Source organism: Acomys minous (assembly GCF_964271855.1).
Source record: "Acomys minous genome assembly, chromosome: 1".
Classification (NCBI taxonomy): Eukaryota; Metazoa; Chordata; class Mammalia; order Rodentia; family Muridae; genus Acomys; species Acomys minous.
Genome location: NC_140483.1, coordinates 952,991 through 967,016, shown reverse-complemented (window position 1 = coordinate 967,016; position 14,026 = coordinate 952,991). Strand labels below are relative to the sequence as shown.

Here is a 14,026-nt window from a genome sequence, read left to right as displayed (position 1 = left end):
TTTCCTGCTGACAACACTTGGCTCTGATTTTCTAGAGGTTCCCTTAGTAGCACCTTCAGGGACCTTTCTTAGACAATTTATAAAGTGCCAGGTTAGCTTTTCCTACTGTGGTGGCCTGTGTGGAGCCTTCCATGTAGGTGAGGAGAATCACAACTTTACAGACTCCTGTTGTCACTTGGCCCCCTGCCTACTAGACTCCTGTCCCCTTTGTCCCAACAGCCCAGAAGGACATGCCACTCAAACCTTCCAAGTAGTCCTACTGAAGTGTTCCCGGACACAGAATTCCAAGGGTTTCCCCTAAGAGCTCATATAATGCCCTCCTTTCATGTCCTCTGCCCTTTTATGTTATTAGCCTGTGCCAAGGGACCCTGGGAAAGGGATGGAATCAGAAAACTGGATCCTGAGCAACTGCAGAAATTCTGCCACCATTATTACCTTAAAGGATGTTTCAATTTTAGCATCCAATAATATTTACAGATGTGGAAACAAGTTCTGAGAGGCACAGTGACTCACTTAGCACAGCTGAGCGAGTGGTAAGGCTGAGTGAGACTCTGCTGTGACAGTTGTGTCCCTTTCATGACAGCATAGGCTCCTGCTTCTGAAGACATTGCCACCTCACAGATCCTAGGAAAATTCCTGGAGATTTCAGCCATACATTGTGGTCCTTAGCAGAAAGAATATACTCGAGAGGCCTAAAATAAAACCTGGATTGTTGGGCACATGTGACTCGCTTCTCAGCAGGGGTTCATATACAGAATCCCAGCATGTGAAGAGCTGGCGTGGACCATAGAGAACGCCTCAGGGGAAGAGAACGGAAGTAAGGCCTGATGCACGCAGATAATCCAGGGCTTGTGATGAGTTTATAGATGCACCAAATCAAAACTGCATGTAACGCTGGGCGTGATGGTTCTACCTGTAATCCCAGCACTGAAAAGACTGAGGCAGGAAGATTATCCACAAGTTCAAGACCCTACTGGGCGTATAGAGAGATCCTATTCTCTCATCAAAAGAAAAAAGAAGATGGAGGGAAGAAGAAAGGAATGGAAGAAGGAAGAAAGAAGATGACGGGATAGAAGATAAAAAGAGGAGGAAGAGAAGGAAGAAGGTCCTAGATGAGTCTACCTCAAATGTGCTCAGGACACCTACATGAGCCTGCACTCTGGCAAACCCATCTCACACAGGGCCATCTTGTAGCAATGTGTTGAATCGTTCACAGACACACAAATAGGTGCTTTGCAGATAGGATTAAGTTTTGGGGGTGGGGGTTGTGGTGTTTTTGTTTTCGGGGGTTGGGGTTAGTTTTTTGGTGTTTTGTTTTGTGTTTTCGAGACAGAGTTTCTATATAAAACCACTGGTAACATAATCCACTGTGGAATACCGTCGTCCACACCCAGTCACGTCTAACTGAGAGCTTCACTTTGCTGTCCTGTCAAACACTGTGAGCAGCTCTCTGTACAGCTAAGCTCAAAACTGGAAAGTTGAGCATGGTGTCTGTTGAGAACCCCTGTTTCTGCACTGTTGTGAAGTCGGACCATCAGAAGTCAGGAGCCATGCCTCTCTAAAGACGGACATGGAGGGTGGGTGAGGAGAGTACATTGGAGTCCTGGGAGGCTGGAGAACAATCTGCTTCCACTTATACTATATGGTAGGACCCTTTTCCTCCATTAAGACAGGCTAGCTGTTGGCCTTCCTGCCCAGATGGAAGGCTATCCTGTGACACAGGAAGCCAGGAACCACACAGCTCTTTGAAGTGGGACAGTGTCCCAGTGGAAGGGCATCACAAGACATGGAAACTCAGGAGCCACACAGCTCTGAAAGGAAGCCTCCTCCGCAGGAGGTGTTGCAGCTTCCAGGGGAGGGCATCCCCAGCTGAGTGCAGGAGCCCAGGAACTGTGCCCAGCTTCACTTCTTTGCTTCTTCCTTGGCTTCTTCCGATGAGAGAGTCACACCAGGCAGCAAATCTCATAAAAGAGATTTGCTAGGAGGGTCCAGGGTGTGGAGGGACAAATCCCTGCTCCCTGGACAGGACACCAGGGAATTGAACAAAGAGCAGGGCTTATAGGATTTCTTAGGCATGGAGCGTTTCAGGTCAGAGATTGCCAGAATGAGGATTGGTGGAATTTCAAGTCATGAGCTTGGGGAGCCCAGGGATTGGTTAGTTTTTCTCTTCAGGGATTGGTGGCTTTTTCCCCAATCCCTTTTTTTTTTCCCCCTGCATTGGGCCCATGAATAAGGATGGAAAGACCTTCCCTGCCACAAATGGCTTTGGCTGAGGAGCCATCACTGTGCAGCCACTGTGCAGACTGGAGCGGAGGTTCCTCCATGATGGACAGCTCCTGTGGTAGCTGACCACATGCTGAGCCGGGAAAGAGGGTAAAGCCAGCATGGACCTCTCCTGTGGCGGTACCTCATGATGGCAGCAGGCTGAGGGGGAAAGGAGGTGTCACCACTGTAGACAGCTCCCGTGGCTGTGGCAGCAGCAGGCAGGGGCAGGAAAGAGGGGTGGCCACTTTGACAGCTCTTGCAGGATGCTACTCAGGGACTAAGAGACAGTCTTATACTGAGTACCTCACTAGCCTCCTCTTAGACTCCTTCCTTTGAGATGTCTGACCCTTTAAACCTCACCTCCTTATACCTAAGGCCATAGGCAATTTCTCTTTTAAAGGGATCTGGGACCAAACTTAGCTGTATGGTTTCCCATCCTCTCATATTTTCCTAGAACCATGACTGGAGGGCAATGCCAGAGCCCAGGGCCTATTAGGCGGGAACCAAACATAGATAAAGCTGAGCTTAATGTGATAAGGCTGGACTTGAACCCATGGCCAGGAGCCTTGCTGGAGCCAGTTCTAGACAAGGATCCATCATGGATTGCAAGGATGGGAATGGCCAGGTGAAGGGTGTCACTACCTTGCTGCTCCACTCCCCCTACTATATATTCCCTTTCCTTGGCTATGAGTTGATGCCGACACTTTAGGGAACTAGGACATTGCTAATCTCAGGCATCTGGCTCCAAGGTAGGCGATCTGTTTGAATTATTTCTTAGCTCCCTTTCCCTCAATCCTCCTCATCCCCTGCTTCCTATCCCACCTGCTTTCCCTAACTGAATAAATCCACTGTTGTCATGGAGACAAGACAGCACCAGCACTGCTGATTCTCTGTGGATCCCTCCAGAATTCTAAACTAGAAAGGGCCCTGTGTCTGCCTCCCTCGTGTTTTCAGCCCAGGAGTCCTGCTGGAACACGGTGTGGTACTGAAGATCCTGGGTGTTTGCCCTTTGCCTTTCTACCCAATCGGTTTTACTCTAGCTGTTTTACATTTGCCCGTAGGAGGCTAAACTTAATTTGGCACTTCAGCCAAGGATCCTAGACGCTAGTACAATGATGGGATTGTGTCTGGACTCTGATTGGAGGGGATGCACTGTGGTCCAGGTGTTGCATTCTTCCCTTAGGGTAGATGAGCAGTCCCAGCCCAGAGAGACCATGTGGAATGCTCAGGGATACTCACATACTCCCAGGCACATGCTGCCACCTTCAAGAGGATTGCTATTGGAGAAAGGGTAGAGTGGTGCAAGGCCAGTTGTGATCATACAATCTTAAAGTAGAACTGATAATACTATTGTTTCCATTGTGTGAAAGGAAACTAAGGCTCAAAGAGGTCTAGGCTTAGTGTGCTATAGGTAGTGATAGCAGGACCTGAACTTCAAATGAGGACTGTGTTCTAACTGCTTCTTAGCCACCATGTATGACGTCCATTGCTCTAGAGGGAGTTCCAAGATAGGCCAAGGTCTTCCTGGCTGCAATACCAGAGTAGGACTCAAGGGACCTCTGCTCACTAGAAGGCTGAGTTGCACTGTTTATGACCAGAGTCTTTGGTCTCTGTTCATTCCATCTTGACTTCTGTAGGACCTCTGATAAAATTTATGAAACAGTGAGAACTGTCCCTGAAAAATCCCAACCAACTTTGTGCTTCCCTCAGAGTGATAGATAGCTTTAATTACTCTGTATTACTCAGCCACTACCCTCTCACCCAAGTCATTAAAAATAGATTTTCTCTTTGAACTGCACTCTACACTCAGATCTGCAGATAGTTAGGAGTCTTAGGACAGGGCTTCAGGTCAGCTCTGGGTCAGGAGGCTGTGTATTTCTGTAGCTGTGGCCACCAGCTTGATAACCTCTTCTGGCTTGCTGGAGTTTGTACCTTCTTTTTACTTAGTGGCAGTGCACACAGACTTGCATAACTTAGAGGACAGGCAGGTCCTTGGCATTTGCTTTGTGGCGTTTTAAGGATAAAGATCTAGTCATGAAGATAAACAATAATGATTTCTTTACATTCCTGGATGTTGATTGCTGGAAGAAGGGGCCCCTAGGAGCTCCGCATGCTGGGGAGTTCCCAAGATCATCTGGTCTAGTAGTATTAACCTGCTTTGGTGTGGTCTTCACAAAGACCCAGAGCCATAGTTCCAACCATAGGCCAGGCAGGGATAAGAGTCATTCTTCTGAGAGACAGCTCTTCCTCAGGAGACTCACATGGGTGGGGCCTGCTCATGGGTTCTTCCATTACGGTTCTGCTCATGATCAGCTTAGAAAACACCTCAGCCGCAAACCTTCCTCCATTATGTGTCTCTCTCTTTACAGTCTTACCTCATTTTGTGCTGTCTGGCTTCTGATTCACCAACAGAAACAGCAGAGAGGCATGTGGGAAGGGTGTGCTGGCGGTCAGGCCTGGAGCAGTCTGGTGGTCAGGCCTGGAGCAGTCTGGAGCAGTCTGGAGCAGTCTGGAGCAGTCTGGAGCAGTCTGGCAGTCAGGCCTGGAGCAGTCTGGAGCAGTCTGGAGCAGTCTGGCGGTCAGGCCTGGAGCAGTCTGGCGGTCAGGCCTGGAGCAGTCTGGCGGTCAGGCCTGGAGCAGTCTGGCGGTCAGGCCTGGAGCAGTCTGGTGGTCAGGCCTGGAGCAGTCTGGAGCAGTCTGGCTGTCAGGCCTGGAGCAGTCTGGCGGTCAGGCCTGGAGCAGTCTGGAGCAGTCTGGAGCAGTCTGGAGCAGTCTGGCGGTCAGGCCTGGAGCAGTCTGGAGCAGTCTGGTGGTCAGGCCTGGAGCAGTCTGGTGGTCAGGCCTGGAACAGTCTGGCGGTCAGGCCTGGAGCAGTCTGGTGGTCAGGCCTGGAGCAGTCTGGAGCAGTCTGGTGGTCAGGCCTGGAGCAGTCTGGTGGTCAGGCCTGGAGCAGTCTGGAGCAGTCTGGAGCAGTCTGGCAGTCAGGCCTGGAGCAGTCTGGAGCAGTCTGGAGCAGTCTGGCGGTCAGGCCTGGAGCAGTCTGGCGGTCAGGCCTGGAGCAGTCTGGCGGTCAGGCCTGGAGCAGTCTGGCGGTCAGGCCTGGAGCAGTCTGGCGGTCAGGCCTGGAGCAGTCTGGCGGTCAGGCCTGGAGCAGTCTGGTGGTCAGGCCTGGAGCAGTCTGGAGCAGTCTGGCGGTCAGGCCTGGAGCAGTCTGGCGGTCAGGCCTGGAGCAGTCTGGCAGTCAGGCCTGGAGCAGTCTGGCAGTCAGGCCTGGAGCAGTCTGGCAGTCAGGCCTGGAGCAGTCTGGCAGGAGAAGCTTTCCTTTAGTTCATGTTTTTTTCCTGCTGCCTTTATGTGGGAGGCAGACAGATCTGGACTCTGTTTCTTCCACCTACAAGACATGTGACCCTGACAGGTTACCTAATCGGAGACTGTGTTGTCCAATGGGAAAACAAAACTAAAAGCATATCTGTGTAAGGTGAGCATAGGAGATAAACGAGATGATAGGTGCCAAGTGCGGGCATGCATTAGCTACTAGGTCAGTATCAGCTATTGGTATGTTGTTCCTGTTGCTTTATTTCATTCCACATCCTGTGTTGACTCCTAAGCTCAGAGCAAGGTGATGTTATCCACCTGTCAGCTACTTGTGGAGTTCCTGGGCCCCTCTTCCCTGAAGGAAGGAACAGATCCAAGGAAGGGGTGTGACCACATTGGTACCTCCACGTCTTTCCCCTATACCTGGGTGGCTTTGGATACCCAGTACTCAACCAGTTTTGTCCCTGTGCAGGAAAAGAGAGACATGTGGGTATTTTGGGAAGGAGACAAAGAGGGCTGTAGTACAAGGTGGGTCTATAGCTGTGACTTACATGGCTATCCCATGCATACCTGAGAGGCTATAGGCTGGGCTGGGCTTTCCTGACCACCAGCGTCCTGTGCTCTCTATGAGGACATTGACCATCATCAGGTATAGAAGCAGGACAGACCCATAGCTTCTAGGGAGAATCCTCACTGGGCTCTCTGTGGTGTTTGCAACAGATTGCAGCAGTGCCAGTAAGACTTCAGGCTTCGGGGAGAGGGACGCCCATCACCTATCCCATCAGCCAGCACTATTCGGTGCCTCTTGCTTCCAGCTTCCTGGACCTACTGTGCTCCTGCTTCAGATCTGGCCCATCCTTTCTCTCCTGGAATTGACGTTTCCTGTGCCCCATCAGGAACCTATGCAGCTTGTTCCAGAGGTAGAAAAGGCTACTCAGTGTGAGACCCAGTGAAGACAGCTCCTTGGGGCCTTAATTCTCTCTTGGATCCAGTGTGGATCATAGTATATAACAAAACCCAATGGCCTGCTCTATTGGGAATTGTGCAGATCAAATGAAATCATTCTGTGAACTTAACCCCTTGTCTACATAGCACCCAGGGAATGGTTCTCTGCCATGCCATTCCCTTGCCTACCAATGACAGTCAGATCATTTTTCAAAATCGAAGTTGGAATGGGGAAAAGAGGAGAAAATTAGACTCAGCTGGAATCCTACAAACTTGGGGTAAAACAATCTGTAGGAAGAGATGGCTCCAAAAAGGCACAAAGGAGGGAAAGAGTGAGGGAGTTGGTTCCCTCAGTTTCAGCTGCTGTGTGCTTTGCCCCTGGCCCTCGGGATCTGAGCTTTGTTGACTAGGCCAACTGCACGCTCCAGCCAGGCTGTCTGTGACACCTCCCACCCTGTCACCTGGCTCTTAGCCACGGGCAAGGCCTGTGTTTCTTTCATTGTGTCAGGAGCAGGGCACACATGTAGAGACAGGTGTCCCATCTGGCAGGGGGCAAGCAAATTCCAGAGAATCAGAGGATTAGATGCTTACTGTCTGGGGAACAGCTTTCCCTTATCCCTTCCCTCCTGCTCTGCCTCGCATTTATATGGCCTCAAAGGAATTCTGTGAGACTCTGATACTGCACTCCAGCTGCTACCCTGCAGCAAGTGGTGAGCTAGGCTCTGGCCTCTGAGCCATTGGTACACCTTGATTTTACTTCCACTATAGCATTTGTTCCACTGAAATGAGTCTTGGTACCCAATGAACTGTGGGTTCTAACAGAGCAGAGAAATTAGTATGACTGAAGGCTCACTGACCACCTCAGAGACCCTGGGACTCCGGACTGATCTATATCATAGAGGATTTCTACTTTGAAGTCAGGTGTTTATCTGAAATGTCCCTCCAGATATCAAAACCGTTTTGCTCCTTCCAAGTCTTCATACAGGGTAAAAGATGACCACTAGTGCTCTGTCCTTTCGGACAGTCAGCTTTCAGGTCTTGCTGCACTCCTTCTGGGATTTCTGAGATGTATGCATTTCTCTGTGGACAGAAACTGTCCCAGGGCCTCTGCCCAGGGTGAGGGTGACAGTTCTATCAGGATCACAGGATCACCCTGCCTTAGCAATGGCCTTCAAGAACTTCAGGAACAAGGAAGATTCTATTAGCTTCCCCAAGAGACTTGTCCCCACAGCCAGTCATAATGCTAGGGTGTCCCTGATGGACTGCCTGGTGTATTGAGTGGATAGAGTTGGGTGAAGGGACCCCACGTATACCCCACTGAGCCCTACTAAATAAAGTCCTAGAAAACACCAAGGATGCAGGGCCCCCCTGGGCCACAGGAGCTGAGAACATAGCATGAGTCATCTTTAATTAAGAGTATTTCTTAAGTAAATGACTTAATAGGACAGTTATATTCATTAGAAGTGTAATTATAAGACATAAGCTCAAACAGGAAAGAATGTGGAGTGTGCGGGTGGAACCCAGTCAGAGGTTGAGCATGGATGCCAGGAAGCATCGGGCAGGCAGGGGCAGGAGATAATGCCCTCCCATGCAACTCATCTCAGAGCTCCCAAGCCAACCCAGGAATCTCAGAGCCCAGAACCCACTGGAGGGACTTTTAGATGAAATAATGAGCAAACACTGATTAAAGAGCCAAGGAGTGTCCCATTAGACTCTGAATCAGTCCTGAAAAAGCCCTGCCCCTAACATATCATGGCCGCTCTGGGAGGAAATGACCATTCTCCAGAGGCCTGAGGCCTGGTGCACAGGGTTCCAGCAAGTGCAAGACTGCCACCTGGTGCTCCACACAGGGCTGCCCCAAACCTGTTCCCAGATTTGAACATAGTTATTTGAAGATTCCAGAGACTGAAACTTAAAAGAACCTAATTCCTCCAACTAGGTATGGTGGTGGCACACAGGGGCAGGAGGAAGGGGGGCTTCAGAGCCTGCCTAAGTACCTAGCAAGACTTAGTCTAAAGAAAAATAGAGAGAGAGAGAGGAAAGAAAGAAAGAAAAGAATGTGAGAAGAAAGGATAGATGAGGGGCAGGGGAGGAGAGAGTGAGGGACTCAGGAGAGAAGGGAGGAAAAGCTGAGCTAGTGATAGTGATTAAAAAGTAAATAAATAACTTAATAAAAATTTTCAAAGAAACTATTTTATAGAGCATCGAGGAACTCTTTAGGTATTCATCCCTTCATGGTCTTTAAAATGGCAACAGCTTTGTAAGATACACAGGCCTGAAATGCAGCCTAATAAAGCATGTCAGAATCAACATCATCGTCTAAAAGATGAAATAAAATAAAACTTAAAATCTAATGGGGGAAGCCTGTTTCTCCCGGAGTTTGAAGAGGTGGCCAGAGTTATTTTGTTTGCATCCAGGCTCTTAAAACATTACTTCCCGCCATAGCCCAAGAGAAGTCTGGTTCTGCTTTTTTCTGACCCCAAGACCTGCTATTTAAAGATGTCTTAAGAAGCTTAAGTCAGTTATATCAGACCCTCCAAAACTTCAGTACACCCACAAACCAACTGGAGAATTGGCAGTCCCACTGAATGGACTCATAGCCACCTACTTATGAAAGATACTCTTTTTGACCTGTGTAAAATGTGCTGAAGATTTCAGAGCCTTTCTACCCTCTAGCTCTCTTGGCCTTCCCCAGCCTTCACAATGGGAACATAAGCCCACATTTCTAACTCATACCTTTGCTACCCTGACCTCATACTGGTTCCTAAAAGGGATCTGCTTTCCTGGGATGTGGGACTATCCTCCTGGAATATGTTAAAGACATTCATCGTGAAGGGCCCAGGCTAAACTCACACAAAAGCCTCCCAGTAGCACAGGCAGACAGAAACCAAATGCTGGCCACAGACAGAAGCTGCAGGCTTGGCACTTTCCTAGTAGCTACATTTCACACAGTAAAAGATCTGATTTAGCCTAATATATGCAAAACATTAACTTTTTAAGACATCAACATCAAATTCCTAGTGTGATGTTTGCTTTCTTTTCTTTACTGAATCTTCAGGATCCATGTACACTGGCTATTTATGGCACACCTCAGTTTGGACTAACACTCTCAAATATTCAACAGCCACACGGGGCTAGTAATGATCATATCAGGCAGCGAAGACACCAAAGTCTGTCTCCTCTCAGAATCCCTTCTGCGTTTTTTCATGTTACCCCTAGAACACAGCACTATTGGTCTCGTGACACTTCATGTACAGCCTGGAGTGATAGCTGTGCTTTTTAATGCTGTTTCGTTTGTTTGTTTGTTTGTTTGTTTTTATAATTCTGGTGTGTACTACTAGCATATATGGAGCACCAGATCAACAGTCATTAGCTAATGGATGAAACTAAAATTACGTGATGGCATACACAAGGAAGGTCCACGGGAGCATCTTACTGTAAGGGTCTCCTCCCTCCCAGTCACTGTGACAGCTGTTCCTCTGATTTGTGCCCAGCTAGTAGATCATAAAGAATACTGCAAGTTCTCAAGCCCGCCCTCCTTCTAAGTTTCCTGTTTCACTCTACTCTGCCTTTTATTTAAAAAAAAAAAAAGTCCAACCAGGAGGGCCCAGGAAACAGGAAAAATAGTTGTGCTGTTGGTCTCGTGTTTGGAGAAGAACAGGGTCTCAGTATCTCCACGGCACTTGGCGTGAAAGTGGGCTTTGTTGGTGGAGACACTGCTTTCATTCAGGGCCCAGTCCCAGCTGCTGAGAGCCGGGCTGTGTTTTGACAGACGGGCCGAATGCAATGCAGACAGTTGTTTTAATTTCCAGCCAGATGCAGACATCACTCACAAGGAGCCCGAAACCCAAGAGAGGGAATGGGCACTGGACTCCTTGCTCTCAGGCCTTGCAGACTAGACTAGAGGGGTCCTAGATACCCTGAGACACTGAGAATCACCAGGCCTGGGCGTGGCACCTATTTCTCCAGGAGGCATCTGTCAAAAAAGTGCTTCTTGCAGGTGTTGCTGTCTGTGAGCAGGTTTTATAGATTGTTCTTTGGTGGTGATAGCTGGATGCCGTCTTTCAAGTGTCAAATGTGCAACCCTTGGGCTGGATAGCTCAGTAGGCAAAGCTTTTACTGCACAGCATGAGGATATGAGATTATATCCCTAGAGTCTACGTAAATCCAGGCTTGGTAGCATGGTTTAGAACCCCAGTGCTCCTACAGTAAGATAGTGGGTGGCCCCAGGAGGATCCCTGGAAAGTCACAGGCCAGCTAGCTTGTATATACCAGTGAACAAGAGACTCTGTGGCAAACAAGGTAGGAAAGTTAGACACCTGTGTCTTCTTACCACATGTGCACTATGGCAAATGCACACCTGCATTCTCACACACACTTTCTCTTCTCTCTCTCTCTCTCTCTCTCTCTCTCTCTCTCTCTCTCTCTCTCTCTCTGTCTCTCTCTCTTTCTCTCTCTCTCACACACACACACAAACACACACACACGAGAGAGAGAGAGAGAGAGAGAGAGAGAGAGAGAGAGAGAGAGAGAGAGTTTTAAAGAAATTGGTCTTAAAGAGATGTGAATAAACAGTGAGAGAGAAAATTCTTGGATATTGACATTGTATGAGACCACACAGTCACCTTCCAGGCATAAAGTCCCTTTCATAGCCTCCCAGAGGAATATCTCCCTGCCTGCCATTCGTCCCCATGACGGGTATACTTTGGACAGAGTGACTGTTGCAGATCAGACAGTCCTAAATTTATGTGAAGCTTTCTCATCTGATACTGTGAGCATGTTTTGGTAGTCCATGATATAATTAGCCTCTTTCCCTGTTACATCACCCTATCAGGACATAGGGGACTGATCCAAATCAGCTCAGACACTCAGATATATTATGGTTGAGATTTTTAAACCAATGACTCCCTAACCTACACCTAAGGCGTCTACTTTTTAAACCACATCTCCAGATGTTATGCTTACATTCCCTCCATCTTACTTCCTTATCAAAGAGAGGTTTGGTTTTTCAGGCTTAGCATGTCACTCAGTTGTATTAAGTGCTATGGTGTGCTAGGAGTGAGTGGGCCCATAATGGGAAAAGAAAGGTATACTGTCCCTCCCTGCCTACAAGTTCAAGTTCGAATGAACTTGCCTATGACCACTTCTGCCCAAGATAACCCTCTGCTGAGAGAGTCCTTTGCGTCTCTTCACCTGATGACTCCTCTCATCATATCCTCTTTTTTCTTCTCTTCTTTTTCCCCTTCCTTCTTCTCCATCTATTCCTATTATTTTTATAAGACTGAGTCTTGTTTTGTACCCCAGGCTGGCCTGGAATTCACTATGTAGCTCAGGCTAGGTAATGAATAATACTCCTGCCTTGGCTCCCAGGCAACGTTCAAGTGCTAGAATCCCAGACATGTGCTAACATGCGGAATTCTTGTGCTTCAAGACTTGCCCTTGGCCTCTTGTCTCCGTCTTCCTGACACATTGGCCTGGTTACCCTTCTCCTGAGCTCCCTAGGCACTTACTGCTCACACCAATCCTAGGCCCCCAACCCTGAGCAACAGACAGAGTAAATCTCAGTCGGAGACTGCCGACTCCCTTGAACTGTTGGACTTTGCTCTGGCTGAATCTATGCCGTTTGCTATGGGCTGGCTCTCGCTGGATATCAAGGCTACTACAACTCACATTCAGTAAGCTCTCTCTGAGTTTACCGTCTTAGGATCCATTCTAATCTTCTGGGAAATATTTTGTGAACATGTTCCCCTCATGCCTTTGTCCCCCTGCTGCCGGCAGGATGTTCTGTCCTTGGACCACAGATCATGTTTTCACCGGGCTCATGCTTCTTGTAGGTGGCCTAGCAAATGAGCTTGTATTTTCCAACACAGCACGAAGCTTTGCAACTCAGAAGCTTCTTTCCTAGCCAACAACAAACACCTAAGATATGTCAAATGGAAAACTCCAATCCTTTTGCCTTTATTGTCTCATGTGCTGGGCAAATACAGGAGAGTGGCGTCCACACACATGCAGCTCAGGCCCTTGTGAAGCCCCTTAGCCCCTTCAGAAAGCCAGTAGGGGGCTCTCAAAAGCTGGGCTCTGGGGACGGAGGAGCCAGCAGGGGCTTGGTCTGCCAGTTCCCACTAGAGCAGAATCAAACAGGCAGCCCTTCCCTTTGGAGGTTCCGATTTTGCCAGACTTTCCAAAGAATGGGAGATTTACTGGGGAAACTGAATGCAGACATCAGAGAACGGGCTAATTGGATCCAGGTGGTACGCTTGGTCGGCTATACAGTGCAGTGCCATGCTATGAATATTATTTGATGGGAAAAGCCCCCCCCCCCGCCCCCGTGTGTGCTGTGCAGGAAGGATGTCTCAGACTGAGCCCAGCTGAAAGCTCTTCAGAGATGAGTTTGTGCCACTCAATAGCCTTTCAGCAGAGTTAACCATTTTCAACACTTGCCAGGAACTTGCCAGGCTCTTGAAAAGCACTGGTGGAAAGAAGCAATAGGCTGGAGGATTCTCTTTCTACCCTGGGTAAAATCAAGAGTCCTGAGCTAACCATTCAGATAATCTCCACTCAGGGTTAGCCTCTTCAGACTCAGCCCACAGCGAGATGGGAGCACCTTAGGGGATAAAGGCGAAACACACCTTCTGGTTGTCAAACATGACCTTCCCATGCCACTTTTCCTCTCTCTGACAGGTCACCAGGGTCCCTGTTGAATCATGCGAACAGTACACAACTTGTGGAGAGTGTCTGAGCTCAGGAGATCCTCACTGTGGCTGGTGTGCCCTGCACAACATGTAAGTTTATGGTGTTCCAGAGGTGGTCCTAGCATGCAGAAGGCTGGGAGCTTCCTGCTGTGATGGACTGGACAGTAAAGGGATTTCCCTCTATTGAACAATAGCAATTGTAAATAAGGCGCGGTGTGGAAGGCAAGAAGGAGCCACACAGTTTGCTTCCTGCATGCAGTTATTTGCTCATATTCGCAACCACTTTGAAACCAAACTTTATGATTATATTCTCATGTCATTGTTAAAAGTCACAGTATAGCCACAGAATCCCCAAAATTTTCAAAGGCCTCTTGTTGTGGCTGGATAGGAAGCCAGGCTAAAGGATACAGACCAGATGGCAGAGTGCCAGGATGTGGAATTGCACTCCAGCTAGCTGCTGTGTGACCCTAGGCGGGCTCCCTGACTACTCTGCACCTCAAGTTCTCCTTCACTAAACAGGGAAAGCACCTCTTTCACAGGTGACTTGTGAAGCCTAAATGAAATAATAAGTGCTTTGGGAATAGAGAAGGGGCAACACAAATCAAAATAATTATTAAGGACTCTGTACCCTTGGGAGGACCCTTCTGGCCTCTTTATTTCATGACTCCAAGAAGTCTGCAATGCATCCAACTGGTCTCATGTCCCTATTCAGACACATCCCTGCCATTGAACAACAGCTCAATAGAAATGCAAAATCACACTTAAACTTCCTAATTCGAAGAGCCCCAGAGGAAGAGAAAAGGGTGAAA

At 48.5% G+C, this 14,026-nt stretch overlaps 1 protein-coding gene across 1 annotated transcript in view; it reads left to right on the top strand.

Annotated features, from left to right (window-relative positions):
• PLXNA2 (plexin A2) overlaps positions 1-14,026 on the top strand; it is a 198,391-nt gene that overhangs the window by 117,254 nt on the left and 67,111 nt on the right. The window contains exon 5 of the mRNA XM_084792550.1: positions 13,207-13,307. Coding sequence (XP_084648676.1) covers positions 13,207-13,307 — 101 coding nt within the window. The remainder of the gene's footprint in view (positions 1-13,206; positions 13,308-14,026) is intronic.